Genomic DNA, 15,030 nt, shown 5'->3' on the forward strand with positions numbered 1-15,030 from the left:
CGACGTTGTCGTCGATGCAATCGACGTCGACGGAGACCGGGACCGCTTGCTGGTCTTCCTGCCTCTGGGGAGCCCCCCAGAGGCCTCAGCAGAGGCAGATGGAATCTTCCTAGTCTGCCCAGACCCACCTGCAGCCTGCAGTTGTCTCTCTTCCAGGCTTTGAAGCCTAATCTTCAGCCTGTCCCTCAGGGTCCTTGCTGAGAGGTTCTGGCAGATGTCACAGTCTTCAGGGACATGTGCCTCAGGGAGACAAATGATGCAGACGTCGTGTGGATCAGTCTTGGCCTTCTTCCTTCCACATGCTGGGCATTTGTCGAAAAGAGCAGGCATTTTAGAGCCCTAAAAGCCTGACAAACACACAGGAGAGAAGGGAAACACCAAGAGTATAACTGCAAACACTTTTATCAAGAAAAGTGAACTTAAATCCAATATACACCCTTGAAAAAGGGAGAGCTCAATGCCATGGTCCTGTTAGCAGGAGCCGCAAAAAAGAACTGAAAGTAAAAGGGACCTGCTCTGCATTCTGGGATACTGGGAGAAAGTTCTGGAGAGTTCTCTTAAAGGCACAGTATCCTATTTAAGCCACATAATGGCATCCTATGGGGCTTGTCTGTCCATGCCTTCCTCTCTATCATTCCAGAGTCTTTTACTAGTAGAGGCAAGTTTTTCTATGGAAGAAACTGGGCAGGCTGTGTTGTGTGTGGTTTTTGTTGGTGGAATTTCTAGTTGAAGTACTGAACAGTGTAGCCTGTGGATATAGGCTGCATTATTTGTCTTCAAATTCTCTCTTAAGTGTCTTTGCAGTTTCTGCATGATTTGACACCTTAAGAGATTATTTTTGATTGCCGGGGTCCACGCACATGGGCGGGACTATTCACTAGATTATGACTATACACAGAGATCCCCTACTACAGAAGTATATATTTAATCTTTTTTCAAATCAAGATAAAATATTGGTGGGTACATGATAAACAACAATGACGCAGAAGGGTAAATACATTAGTCTACACAGCCCTTACTACATCAATTGCTTAAGCTTTTCTACCTATTACAAAATTAATTAAGCATTCAATGGTAGATAAAGCCACAGTCGACGTTTCGGTCTCTATTCTTTCATGTAGGAGACCATCCTCAGGACATGGATTTAATATCTTGAGTACCCTCGTTCAAAAAAGCGCCCGGAGCCCGGCCACAGGAAGCATCTACTGCTGTAGCAACCATAGCGTGAGGATCGGCTCTGACTCATTGAACTCAGAGCAGACTGCTTGACTGAGAAACACCGACAAGAAGGCGTCGCTATACCTTCAAATTAGAAAGGGAACCTTTCAAAATTAACAAAGACCCCCTTTTTCTAAACCTGTGGCCTTTGGAAGCGATCGACTAGACAGGCTTCCCCACAGGAATTTTTATCCCCTACGGTGCAAATCAATTTACCTGTCCGGGAAACCTTTTGGCTCCCAAAAGGTTACTTCACCGAAAAACGCTAATCATTTAATCAACTGCGGCGCTAGGCAACCGAGTCCCTGATCCGGGTTTTTTTTTGAACGAGGGTACTCAAGATATTAAATCCATGTCCTGAGGATGGTCTCCTACACAAAAGAATAGAGACCGAAACATCGACTGTGGCTTTATCTACCATTGAAGGCTTAATTAATTTTGTAATAGGTAGAAAAGCTTAAGCAATTGATGTAGTAAGGGCTGTGTAGACTAAAGTATTTACCCTTCTGCGTCATTGTTGTTTATCATGTACCCACCAATATTTTATCTTGATTTGAAAAAAGATTAAATACATACTTATTTTCTATATACATCCGTTTGTCAATCCCCTTTTTGCTCTCTCCTTTCACTGATCACTAACAAGTGACAGTTTTTGAATGTATATAATTTCTATAATTTCTGTTGTTGCATAATCAGCAGTAGTGGGTTAAATCAGTGAGCCCACATGATTTCATTCTCTAAGTGACTTTGAAATTCTTTTGTTTACTAAAATCCCTTGAAGGTACCTTTACCCTGGTAGATCAGCAGCAGCTGGTGCTCATCTGGTAGATCTGCAGCAGATGGTCCTCACCTGGTAGATCATCAGTAGCAAAACTCATATGGAAGATCAGCAGCAACCATTGCTCACCTGGTAGATCAGCAGCAGCTGACCTCACCTGACAGATTGTCAGCAGCTGGACCTAACCTGACAGCTCAGCAACAACTGGACCTCGCAAAGAAGCTTGGCAGCCACTGGCTTCCATAAGCCTTGGGGGGCAGCTAATCAGTAGACAGGTCTCACCAGGCAACTCAGCAGCACCCAGGTCTCACCTCACAGATTTGCAGCAGCTGGATATCACCTGGCAGCTCAGTAGCTGCTAGGCCACACCGGTAAGATTGGCAACCGTTGGACCTCACCTGGCAGCTCAGCAGCAGCTGGGCATCATCCAGCAGACAAGCAGCAGCTGGACTGCCTACGTTGAGCTTGGCAGCTGCTGGGCCTCACTGGGGCATCACTGGGGCAGCTCAGTGTAGGCTGGGCCACACCTGGCAGCCTGGCCTCACCTGGGGCTTAGGGATCCAGCTCAGCAGCAGCTGGGCCTCATATTGGCCTCACTGTGACAGACGAGCAGCAGTTGGGCCTGACAGTGTGGTAGCTAAGTAGAAGCTAGACCTTGCTTTGACAGTCTGGCAGCAGCTGGGCCTCACCTATCAGCTGAGCAGCAGACAGGCCTCACCTGTCAGCTGAGCAGCAAACGGGCCTCACCTGTCAGCTGAGCAGCAGCTGGGCCTCACCTATCAGCTCAGCAGCAGACGGACCTCACCTATCAGCTCAGCAGCAGACAGGCCTCACCTGTCAGCTGAGCAGCAGCTGGGCCTCACCTGTCAGATCAGCAGCAGACAGGCCTCACCTGTCAGCTCAGCAGCAGACGGGCCTCACCTGTCAGCTGAGCAGCAGACGGGCCTCACCTATCAGCTCAGCAACAAATGGGCCTCACCTGTCAGCTGAGCAGCAGACGGGCCTCACCTTTCAGCTGAGCAGCAGACGGGCCTCACCTGTCAGCTGAGCAGCAGACGGGGCCTCACCTGTCAGCTGAGCAGCAGCTGGGCCTCACCTATCAGCTCAGCAGCAGACGGACCTCACCTATCAGCTCAGCAGCAGACAGGCCTCACCTGTCAGCTGAGCAGCAGCTGGGCCTCACCTGTCAACTCAGCAGCAGACGGGCCTCACCTGTCAGCTGAGCAGCAGACGGGCCTCACCTTTCAGCTGAGCAGCAGACAGGCCTCACCTGCCAGCTGAGCAGCAGACGGGCCTCACCTATCAGCTCAGCAGCAGACGGGCCTCATCTGTCATCTGAGCAGCAGATGGGCCTCACCTATCAGCTGAGCAGCAGCTGGGCCTCACCTGTCAGCTCAGCAGCAGACGGGCCTCACCTATCAGCTCAGAAGCAGACGGGCCTCACCACTTCAGCTGAGCAGCAGACAGGCCTCACCTGTCAGCTGAGCAGCAGACGGGCCTCAACTATCAGCTCAGCAGCAGACAGACCTCACCTGTCAGCTGAGCAGCAGCCGGGCCTCACCTATCAGCTCAGCAGCAGAAGGGCCTCAACTGTCAGCTGAGCAGCAGCTGGGCCTCACCTGTCAGCTCAACAGCAGACGTGCCTCACCTATCAGCTCAGCAGCAGACGGGCCTCACCTGTCAGCTGAGCAGCAGCTGGGCCTCACCTGTCAGCTCAGCATCAGATGGGCCTCACCTATCAGCTGAGCAGCAGACAGGCCTCACCTGTCAGCTGAGAAGCAGACGGGCCTCACCTATCAGCTCAGCAGAAGACGGGCCTCACCTGTCAGCTGAGCAGCAGACGGGCCTCACCTTTCAGCTGAGTAGCAGACGGGCCTCACCTGTCAGCTGAGCAGCAGATGGGCCTCACCTATCAGCTCAGCAGTGGATGGGCATCACCTGTCAGCTGATCAGCAGACAGGCTTCACCTATCAGCTGAGCAGCGGATGGGCCTCACCTGTCAGCTGAGCAGCAGCCGTGCCTCACCTATCAGCTCAGCAGCTGATGGGCCTCACCTGTCAGCTCAGCAGTAGGTGGGCCTCACCTGGCAGCTCAGCAGTAGACAGGTATCACCTGGCAGCTCAGCAGTTGTCTGCTGAAACTGCTGGCCTGGTGCCAGGGCCCTCTCTAAGTCTGGACCACTCCTCCTCCACTGAGACCCCTCCTACGCTCAGTTGCTGTTGCCACTGCATTGAGCGAGGATCTGTGCCAACCATGCCCAGGCAGACCCACCATGCCCGGCTGGTAGATGTGGGATGACCTAGCTAGTGTGCTCAAGTAGACCACACCATGGTGGGAATTCCATGCTAGGAGGAAGAATGCTGGGAACCCTAATTGGGTCAGTTGAGAATTGGCTAAGGTGCACTAAAGGCATTTCCTAAAGATATCTCAATGTGTGTCCTGCTTGGCATCCTCAGGACACCACAGCGGATGAGCCAAGAGAGAAGTAGAACTTACTTAGTGGTGGAGCGGTTCTGCGGCAGTTCGGGCAGCAACGGATGGTCCTCAGGGCTGGTAGTATCCGGCCTGTTGGTGGGGGACACCGATTCCCGCACCCCTGTGACAAGACAGGACACAGCATTAATGAATGACATCCTATGGGGTGAGGTGGTAAGAAAATAACACAAATACATTAACAAGAGATTGTGTGTACCCTTTGTTTCTTATTGATTCTCTCTTTTAACCAATTACACCTGCACAGTGTTAAGACTCAAACAGTGCAACATGTGTTGAAAAAGGATGGTCTTAAGCATCTTTCTGAACTCCAGCAGAGAGATGGAAGTCTTACTTCTTAGGGGGACAGGGTGGTTCCACATACTAGTGGCCTGATTTTCTTTAATTTATTGTAGGAAAACTCCCTGAAGACCCTGGTTCTTGGATAGCTTGAGAGACTAGAAACAACTGGGCAGAAGGAAGGAGTGAATTTGGAGAACACACTTTTGCCCACATGCATCAAGCATTTTTGGAGTCGCAAACGGTGCGATTCCTTAAAATCGGCCGTTTGCGATTCCAAAAATGCTTTCTGAGATGTATCATTGGTTTTAGTTGAAAATCGCTAATTTTGCGATTTTCTAAAATGCGATTGCATTTAAGGAATCGCAATTTTGCGATTCCTTAAATGCAATGCATCATTCTTTAAAAAATTGCGATCTTGAAGATTGCAAGTGCAAATTACCACGAGGTTGAACCTCGTGGTAATTTGCGAAAAATGTTTAAAATGCTCTAATTTGCATTTTAAACACTGTCATGTTACAGACACACATGTCCTTAGGACATGTGTGTGTGTAACATCCATTTTAAAATACATTTCAGGGGTGCAGGGGGGGATCCTTTGGACCTCCCCCTGCACCCATGGAATGCATCAACATTTTGCGAATTCCAATTTGCGAATTCGCAATTACCATTGATTCCTATGGGCCTTTTGGCCCATAGGAATAAATGGGAATTGCGAAATCGCAAATTTGAATTCGCATAATATTTGCGATTCGGTAAAAACTGCGATTTTTACCGAATCGCAAATATTATGCACTTTCAATAATGCATCCCGTTTTGCGATTCCTTATTTGCGATTCGGTAAAAATCGCAAATTTGGAAACGCAAAACGGGAGTTTGATGCATGTGGGCATATGATCCTAAAAACAGAGATTTATAAGCAAACAAACATAAAATATAGAAGGATGATGTTAACAGAAAAGACTAAATAGTTTTCTAGCAGGATGCTACAATTTAATAATTCAGCAAATTAGCTTTTTAATATTGTAAAAAGCTTAGTAAAAATGCCTATGCCCAACTGTAACAACTTCAGTCAAAACTTTTGGAATATCTAAGCCAACTTTTTCCAATGAAAAGTAAAATAAGTGTATGACTCGTCTGTATCTAATAATCAACCATCTACTGCTGTTTCAACAGGTAAGGAAGGGCAACCCACCCCTGCTTTTTTTTAGAAATTCTCCTTGCTTAGTACAAAGTAGGTCTCTCATCTATTAATAGCCATTAAATCGAGATCTCCATTTGATCCCCGTCCTCCAAAAATTAATCATCTTGTCCTGGAATTTCTAAGTACTCAACTGACTGGGATTTTTAAGAAAATAATCAGCACTGTCCATTACCCCTTTGATTGGCAGAAGGCTTCCATTCTACCTTAAAACAACCGGCCTCGGTCCATAAGAGCCCAGTAGTTACAGGCCCATCTTGAAATTACTTTTTGCAGTCAAGGTACTGGAGAAAGCTTTGAATATGGAACTCATGTTATTCTCTGATACTCATAGCTTGCTGGACTCCACTCAATATGAAATGCACATAGTACGGAGACAGCGTTGGTGGCAGCTTCAGAGGAGCTGAGATCAATCCTAGATGGAGGCGGCAAAGCTGCATTGATACTATTGGATCTCTCACCGGCCTTTGATACGGTCAATCGTACCATTCTGATTGACAGGCTCGCCGAGTTAGGAATAAGCGGCCTTGCCCTCAACCTGAAGAAATACTTTCTATCAGAGAGAGTGCAGCACGCTGCATTAGGAGAGATCATTTCTGATCAGGTCTGCTTGCCATGTGCGGTGCCTCAGGGCTGCTCGATGAGCCCTCAGCTGTTCAATCTCTATGTCACCCCCCCAAATCATTTCGGTTCTCGGTGATGTCTTACGCCGATGATACCCAAATAGTGGTATCAATATCGAGCAACCCCGAAGACACCGTCTCTAGATTCAATGCTTGCATTCTCAAATAGGTAACTGGATGTTAGACAGACCGGGAGGGTCGGCCGAGACTACGGGGAGAGGTCTCCGGGGAGAGCCGTCTCCAACGACTGTACAGACAAGTAACTTCCCCCCCACAGACGGACACCACACAAGGTTGAAGTTTAACGAGGCTTTATATGCAATTCTTAGGTTACGATGATATGATACAAGGAGGTCTGGACTCAGGGGTCCCCTCGGTTCTGGTCTCTGGTTTAGGAAAAGGGGTAGCGGGACAGTCTTGTTACCAATGAGTGGAAAATAGCTCTCAATCCTCGAGCTCGGCGTTCTAGATGATCGGGCCGCGGCGGAGCCAGCCGGTCCCGAGATGGACGAAGGAAAAACGACGGTCCACGGCGGAGCCTGCAGGTCCCGGTGAAGATGACGGTTACAACGGTCCGCGGCCACGCCAGCAGGTCCCGACGACGATGAAGGAGATGAAGGTTGCGAAGGCTGTGGCAGCGCCAACAGGCAGGACGATGGTGCACAAGACAGAGCTACGGCAGCGCCAGTAGTCGGCCTAGGATGAGTTCCTCTTTACGTCTCTCGACTCCAAGATACAACTGCCTTCCTGCTCTGGAGCTGCCCCAGTTATAGGGCTGGGGTGCTTTGATGTCCGGACCCTCGCACTTGGAGGTCGGGAGGTCCGGGATGAGGGAGTCCAGACACCCAGCAGGGGGGTGGAGCCAACGCCCGGGGAGGCGATGGGCGAGCGGCACTTGGTGGAGGAGAGCCATCGACACCTCCTTCTCCCATTGACTTGCCAAGTAGCCCGCTCACCTCCTGGGTGGATGGTGGTGCCGGGATGTCTGAGGCCTGGCCAGGCCCAGGGTTGAGGTCGGCCGGGGGCCAGGCGGCCACGTGGGGGAGTGTTCAAGATGGCGCCCCAGGATGGGCGCGTAGGCTGGCAGTGGGTCGGACCCACGAGGTGGACATGCTCGAGGGCAGGGGTCCCTGAGGGGACGGAGGACGTGCAAGGGTGGTGTGTAGTACCTGCGTGACCGGGCTCAGGCCTGGTCGGGCCGGGGGAGAGCGGCCTTTCATGTGGCCTGTCCAACATGCGTCCCCCCCAGCTGAAGGCGGGGAGAGTTACCCATCCTCTTGGGGACTCTCCTCGTCGAGGCGGAAGAACCGGGACAGGCCATCCGCGTTGGCGTGATCTGGCCCAGGCCGGTGTTCGACTGTGAAGTCCATACCTTGTAGGGAGATGGACCAGCGTAGTAACTTCGGGTTTTCCCCCCGCATCTGCATCAGCCATTGCAGGGGTCGGTGGTCGGTCTGTACCCGAAAGTGTGTGCCAAAAAGGTAGGGCCGGAGCTTCTTGAGGGCCCATACCACAGCGAAGGCCTCCCTCTCTATGGTGCTCCAGCGCTGTTCCCGTGGTAGGAGTCGCCGGCTAATGAAGGCCACCGGTTGATCAAGGCCGTCGGTGTTCACTTGAGACAGGACTGCCCCAATGCCATGGTCGGAGGCATCCGTCTGAACGACGAACTCCGGGCTGTAGTCGGGGGCCTGGAGCACAGGGGCGGAACACATGGCGGCTTTCAATTGTTCAAAGGCAGCTTGACACTCTGGGGTCCAGTTGACTTTCTTGGGCTGGTTTTTCGACGTGAGTTCTGTGAGGGGCCCCACTATAGTCCCATAGTCTTTCACGAACCTTCGGTAGTAGCCTGTGAGGCCCAGGAAGGCTCGTACCTCGGTCTGGGTGATGGGGGGCTGCCAGGTCTGGATGGCGGCAATTTTTAGCTGCAGAGGGGCCACCAGGCCGCTTCCCACCTGGTGCCCGAGGTAGGTTACAGACCCTTGCCCAATTTGACATTTGCTGGCCTTGATCGTGAGGCCAGCCCGCTGTAGGGCTTGCAGCACTGCTCGGAGGTGGTGGAGGTGCTCGGACCAATGGTGGCTGTACACAGCGATGTCGTCTAGGTAGGCGGCGCTGAATCCTTCGAGCCCCGCCAGGACCTGATTGACGAGCCGTTGGAATGTCGCTGGGGCGTTCTTCATGCCGAAGGGCATGACGGTGAAATGGTAATGGCCATCGGGTGTGGAAAAGGCAGAACGTTCTTGCGCCCTGGGTGTGAGGCCGATCTGCCAGTAGCCCGCCGTCAGGTCGAAGATACTGAGGTAGCGGGCAGCTCCCATGCGGTCGATCAGTTCATCTGCCCGGGGGATGGGATGTGCGTCTGTTCGGGTGACCGCATTCAAGCCCCGGTAGTCGACGCAGAACCGGAGTTCTGGTGTGGTGCCGGGGGCAGCTGCTTTGGGGACCAGTACTACAGGGCTGGCCCAAGGGCTGTCTGAGGCTTCGATGACCCCGAGTGTGAGCATCTTGGCTACTTCGTCCTGGATGCAGGCCCGTACCCGATCTGGCACGCGGTAGGCCCGGTGGCGGATAGGGGGGCTGTCCCCCGTGTCCACATCGTGCACACACCAGGAAGTGACACTTGGGGTGAGGGAGAACAGGCTGGCGAACTGTGATAGGAGGGCTTGACAGTCCTGGCGTTGCTCTCTGGTGAGGGCCTCCGAGAGTCGGACCCCATCCACGGAGCCGTCTTGCTCCCGAGTCCGTAGGAGGTCAGGGAGGGGCTCGGAGTCTTCTTCAGCCCCAGTGTCTGTGGCCATCAGGAGGCTGAGTTCTGTGCGCACAAAGTGGGGCTTTAGTCTGTTAGCGTGGAGGACCCGGAGTGGGTTCCGGGAGGATTCCATGTCGATGAGATAGGTGGCAGGGCCCTTGCGCTCGATTACTTTGAAGGGCCCCGTCCATTTGTCTTGTAGGGCGCATGGTTCGGTGGGGGACATCACCCATACCTGTTGGCCAGGTTCAAATTCAATGGATGAGGCATTACGGTCATACCACTTTTTCATGTCCTCTTGACTGGCCTCTAGGTTGGTTTTTGCCAGTTCCCGGAACCGCCGGGTCTGGTTGCGGAGGGTTAAGAGGTACCGGAAGACATCTGGAGGGTTCTTTAACGGAGGCATCTCCCAGCCTTCTTTGACTAGGCTGAGCGGCCCCCGCACTGGGTGTCCATATAGCAGTTCAAATGGGCTGAAGCCCAGGGATTTCTGGGGGACCTCTCGATAAGCGAAGAGGAGGCACGGCAGCAGCACATCCCACTGGCGACGGAGGGGCTCTTCCAACCCCCCGATCATCCCCTTTAGCGTGCGGTTGAACCGCTCAACGAGTCCGTTCCCTTGAGGGTGATAGGGGGTCGTGAATCGGTAGGTGACCCCGCACTGTTGCCAGAGGGATTTCATGTATTTAGAAATAAAGTTCGTGCCTCTGTCGCTGACGACTCCTCGGGGGAAGCCCACACGGGAGAAGATCCCCATCAGAGCCCGGCCGACTACCGGGGCTGTCACAGTCCGCAGAGGGACAGCCTCAGGGTAGCGGGTGGCGTGGTCCACTAGCACCAAGATGAATCGATGGCCTTGTTTGGTGCGTGGGTCCAGGGGCCCCACAATGTCTATTCCGACCCTCTCAAACGGGGTAGTGACCACAGGAAAAGGTTGCAGGGGAGCCTTTAGTTTGCGGCCGCTCTTTCCACTGGCTTGGCACGTGGGGCAAGATCGGCAATGCTGGTGCACATCGTTCCTCATTTTGGGCCAGAAGAAGTGGGTCACTAGGCGACTGTAGGTTTTATCTTGTCCCAGGTGTCCTGCCAGGGGGACATCGTGGGCCAGGTTGAGCAGAAAGTCTCTAAAACGGAGGGGCACCACTAATACTCGGTTGGCCCCCAGCTCGGCGATTCTTTGCTCGCTGTACAGCAGATCATTGTCCCAGTAGACCCAATGAGTACCGGAGGTGTCTCCTGCGCTTTGGGCGAGCGCTTGCTGGCGGAGTCCCTCGAGGGAGGGACAGGTCTTCTGTTCTTGGCGAAATTGTTCTTGCGTGGGCCCCCCCTCTTGAGGCCACTGGTCGAGGTTAGCAAGGTCGGAAGGTTGAGCTGGTTCGGGGGGAACGTCACGGTCGGTGGTTTCGGCTGGGGCGACCGGGGGCGGTGGTGCCGGCCATTCGGGTTCTTCTGGGCGGTGGTTGGCACGGGCGGCCATGGACCGGGTCGTGACACACGCCCAGTCCGGGACGCCTAACATCCCCAGGTGTTCTCTTCGCTCCACGGCTGCCCACGGAGAGCTTTCAAGGTCATTCCCCAGGAGGCAGTCTACGGGGGCATCGTCTCGGACCGTTACTTTCAACATGCCGGAGACCCCTCCCCATTCGAAAGGGACGCAGGCCATCCGACACAGACTTTCCGAGTTATCGGCTGATCGTACAGGGCAGAGAATGTTCGGTAAATACTGTTCTGGGGTCACCAGGTGACAGCGGACGGCTGTTACACTGGCCCCGGTGTCACGAAGGGCTTCGGCCCGGCGTCCATTGATGCTCACCCATTGGCTGTACTTCTGGGTGTTAGCGGGTAGGGGGACCCGCGGGACCATGTCTTTCCCCCCTAAGCATGCTAGAGCCATGGCGGCTGGCTCCCACTCTTGATGCTCTTGTTCATATTCTTCCTGCTCCTCGGAGATCTGTTCTTCCCCTAGGGCCGCAGCGGCCACTTGGCGGGGTCTTGGGCTCTGGTACTGCGGGCAATTTGGGTCGTTTGCATAGTGGCCGACCCGTTGGCATCGGTGACACGTGACATTGGCTCTGTACCCCGGTCGCGCCGGGGTGCTGCCCCGGTTGGCCGGGGGGGTGGTGCTGGTAGCGGGGGCGACCGGAGCGTTGTCTCTTCCTCGTCCTTGGCCCCCTCCTCCTCCTCTGGGTCGGTGCTGACCATTGTTGTTCCGGTTCTGTTCGTAGGACCCATTCCGGCCCACTCTGGTGATCTCCCACCGGTCAGCTTCGGCTGCGAGCTGCCGGGGATCCGTTAACTTGCTGTCGAGGAGGTGCTGGCGGAGTTCAATGAAGCAATTGTTCGACAGATGCTCCCATACCATCAGATTGAACAGTTGTTCGTAGGTCGTGACGTTGCTTCCTCTGATCCAGCCCTCGAAGGCTTGGCTAAAGTACGTTACATAGTCCACCCAAGTTGTACCCGGGATGCGGGTGCAGTCTCGGAACCTCTGACGGTACATCTCGGGTGTGAGGCCATAGCGGGTGAGGAGTGCCGCTTTCATATGGTCATAGGAGGTCATCTGGTGGTCCGGGAGCTGTAGCAGGGTATCGCGGCCCTCATTGAGGAATCTCCCCCATAGACCGGCTCCCCAATCGCTTCTATCGATCCGGTGTGCAGTCATAGCGACTTCATAGGCCTTAAACCATTGCTGGATGTCGTCCTCTCGGAAATATTCTCGGACAACATCCTTGGGGATGTGTACCTTTTTCTCTGTGGCCTCTGAGGTGTGGGGTCGCTCGGGCACCCCTACTTCTTTATTCTGCTTGCGCAGGTTGATCTCGGCTAGGTTCCGTTCGTGTTCGTACGCCAGTTTCTTTTCCTCAAGCTCCCTTTGTCTCTGTTTCTCCTCTCTTTCTTCTCGGAGACGCAGGTGCTCTAAGTTGATTTTTTATTCGGCCAACTTAAGTTCAACGTCCCTTTTGAGCCGGGCCATTTCTAGCTCGTGTAGTCGGGTTCTTTCTCTTTCCTGGATCTCGTCTTGCGAGAGACCCGTTCTTTGCCCTTCAGGGGCCGTGGTGGTTTTTTCTGCGGTGCTTTGATCGGGGGTTCCGGCAGCCCCGGTCTCTGCCCAAGATTCTAGGGCATGCTTAAAATCGTCTTTGGTGCTTAGTCCGGTGGTAGCGATACCCAGTTCGATGCAGAATTGTTTTAGTTCACGATGGCTGTACTCCTCCAATTTCTCCATTTGGAACTTCTCGGTTGATCCGCTTTCTTTAGTTGTCATTGTGATTTCGTCGTGGGGTGAGCTACTCTCTGTACGTTATGCGGTGATTCGGATCGCGCCGCTGGCCACCAATGTTAGACAGACCGGGAGGGTCGGCCGAGACTACGGGGAGAGGTCTCCGGGGAGAGCCGTCTCCAACGACTGTACAGACAAGTAACTTCCCCCCCACAGACGGACACCACACAAGGTTGAAGTTTAACGAGGCTTTATATGCAATTCTTAGGTTACGATGATATGATACAAGGAGGTCTGGACTCAGGGGTCCCCTCGGTTCTGGTCTCTGGTTTAGGAAAAGGGGTAGCGGGACAGTCTTGTTACCAATGAGTGGAAAATAGCTCTCAATCCTCGAGCTCGGCGTTCTAGATGATCGGGCCGCGGCGGAGCCAGCCGGTCCCGAGATGGACGAAGGAAAAACGACGGTCCGCGGCGGAGCCTGCAGGTCCCGGTGAAGATGACGGTTACAACGGTCCGCGGCCACGCCAGCAGGTCCCGACGACGATGAAGGAGATGAAGGTTGCGAAGGCTGTGGCAGCGCCAACAGGCAGGACGATGGTGCACAAGACAGAGCTACGGCAGCGCCAGTAGTCGGCCTAGGATGAGTTCCTCTTTACGTCTCTCGACTCCAAGATACAACTGCCTTCCTGCTCTGGAGCTGCCCCAGTTATAGGGCTGGGGTGCTTTGATGTCCGGACCCTCGCACTTGGAGGTCGGGAGGTCCGGGATGAGGGAGTCCAGACACCCAGCAGGGGGGTGGAGCCAACGCCCGGGGAGGCGATGGGCGAGCGGCACTTGGTGGAGGAGAGCCATCGACACCTCCTTCTCCCATTGACTTGCCAAGTAGCCCGCTCACCTCCTGGGTGGATGGTGGTGCCGGGATGTCTGAGGCCTGGCCAGGCCCAGGGTTGAGGTCGGCCGGGGGCCAGGCGGCCACGTGGGGGAGTGTTCAAGATGGCGCCCCAGGATGGGCGCGTAGGCTGGCAGTGGGTCGGACCCACGAGGTGGACATGCTCGAGGGCAGGGGTCCCTGAGGGGACGGAGGACGTGCAAGGGTGGTGTGTAGTACCTGCGTGACCGGGCTCAGGCCTGGTCGGGCCGGGGGAGAGCGGCCTTTCATGTGGCCTGTCCAACACTGGATGACGTCAAATTGTCTAAAGCTTAACTCCAGGAAAACGGATTGTCCTTTTCTTGGGCTCAGAGACTTGATCTTGGTCGCCAAGCTGGTGGCCTCAAGAAATGGGGGCTCTACCCTCGCCAGTTCGGAAAGTGAAGAGCCTGGGGATTATCTTTGGCAATAAACTTAACTTTGAAGATCAGGGCAATGCCCTTACATCATCAGTATTCTTCACGGTAAAAATAACCAGGAAAAGTTGCCCCTTCGTACCCACAAATCTTCTGAAACCGGTGACTACCTCTCTTGCCCTATCTAAACTAGATTATGGGAATGCCCTATTCATGGGCATCCAGAAAAGATTTCTTCATAAATTGCAGATGCTACAGAATACATCGACCCAACTTTTGTCAGGAATTCAAAAATATACGTCTGTGTCTCTGGCCCTAATCAAGCAACACTGGCCACCAGTGGCAAAAGTGATAACGTTTAAGACCCTATGCTTGGCCTTTAAGGCTCTGCACAACATCGGCCCAGGCTCTCTCCAGGAAAGACTTATTTGGTATGCTTCTTACAGAAAACGCAGATCCTCGTTGGCCAAGTGTTTAGTGCAACCAAGGACCAAGCGAGCATCTTGGGGAGGCGTACGCTTTCTGCTGAGAATGGCAAAGCTATGAAACTCTCTCCCCATGGCCCTAAAGAACTGCTCAGACCTCCCGGCCTTTAGGAAATCTCTCAAGACCTAGCTGTTTAATCATTAAGCAGCACTGTTTATAGGGTTCCCATCTACGTCAGCTGGAGCGCCAAGATGCGACCTGGCATTCAAGCACTATATCAAATAAAAAAACGAATCAAATAGAAAAGGAATGGCCAACCTTAGTGCCAGGGTTGTAGTGTGGAATAATCTTAACAGCCTGTCCAAACCCTACAAGCCCTTCCAAGGTCAGTATCTTTGATAACGAGTCCACAACCTCAACACAAAGTAATGTAGACCATATTGAATGGAATACAAAGACCACAACCTCATCATTGCAGAGCAACTCAAGAACACTCACATTCCACCACATGCAAGACTCTGCACTCAACTTTGTGGAACTTTAAGAGACCCAATGGGCTCATTACAGTTTTAAATAGGGAAACATCCTTTACAACGCAACTTTTACAACGCAGTGCTTTTACATCGCAACTTTTACAACGCAAACCATTACAACGCATTGCGCTGGGGGACGCTCTAGGATAGGGAATGGATTTAATTTACCATCCAACACTTTCCCTACTATCCATGGGGACTGGAGTTGGAATAGTAAATTAAACTA

At 53.2% G+C, this 15,030-nt stretch overlaps 1 protein-coding gene across 1 annotated transcript in view; it reads right to left on the bottom strand.

The window, feature by feature from the left end:
• MMP17 (matrix metallopeptidase 17) overlaps positions 1 to 15,030 on the bottom strand; it is a 201,134-nt gene that overhangs the window by 18,947 nt on the left and 167,157 nt on the right. Inside the window, exon 6 of the mRNA XM_086944694.1 lies at positions 4,493 to 4,592. Within this exon, the coding sequence (XP_086800820.1) occupies positions 4,493 to 4,592 (100 nt within the window). The remainder of the gene's footprint in view (positions 1 to 4,492; positions 4,593 to 15,030) is intronic.

Source organism: Lissotriton vulgaris, chromosome 11, assembly GCF_964263255.1.
Source record: "Lissotriton vulgaris chromosome 11, aLisVul1.2, whole genome shotgun sequence".
In the NCBI taxonomy this organism is placed as follows: Eukaryota; Metazoa; Chordata; class Amphibia; order Caudata; family Salamandridae; genus Lissotriton; species Lissotriton vulgaris.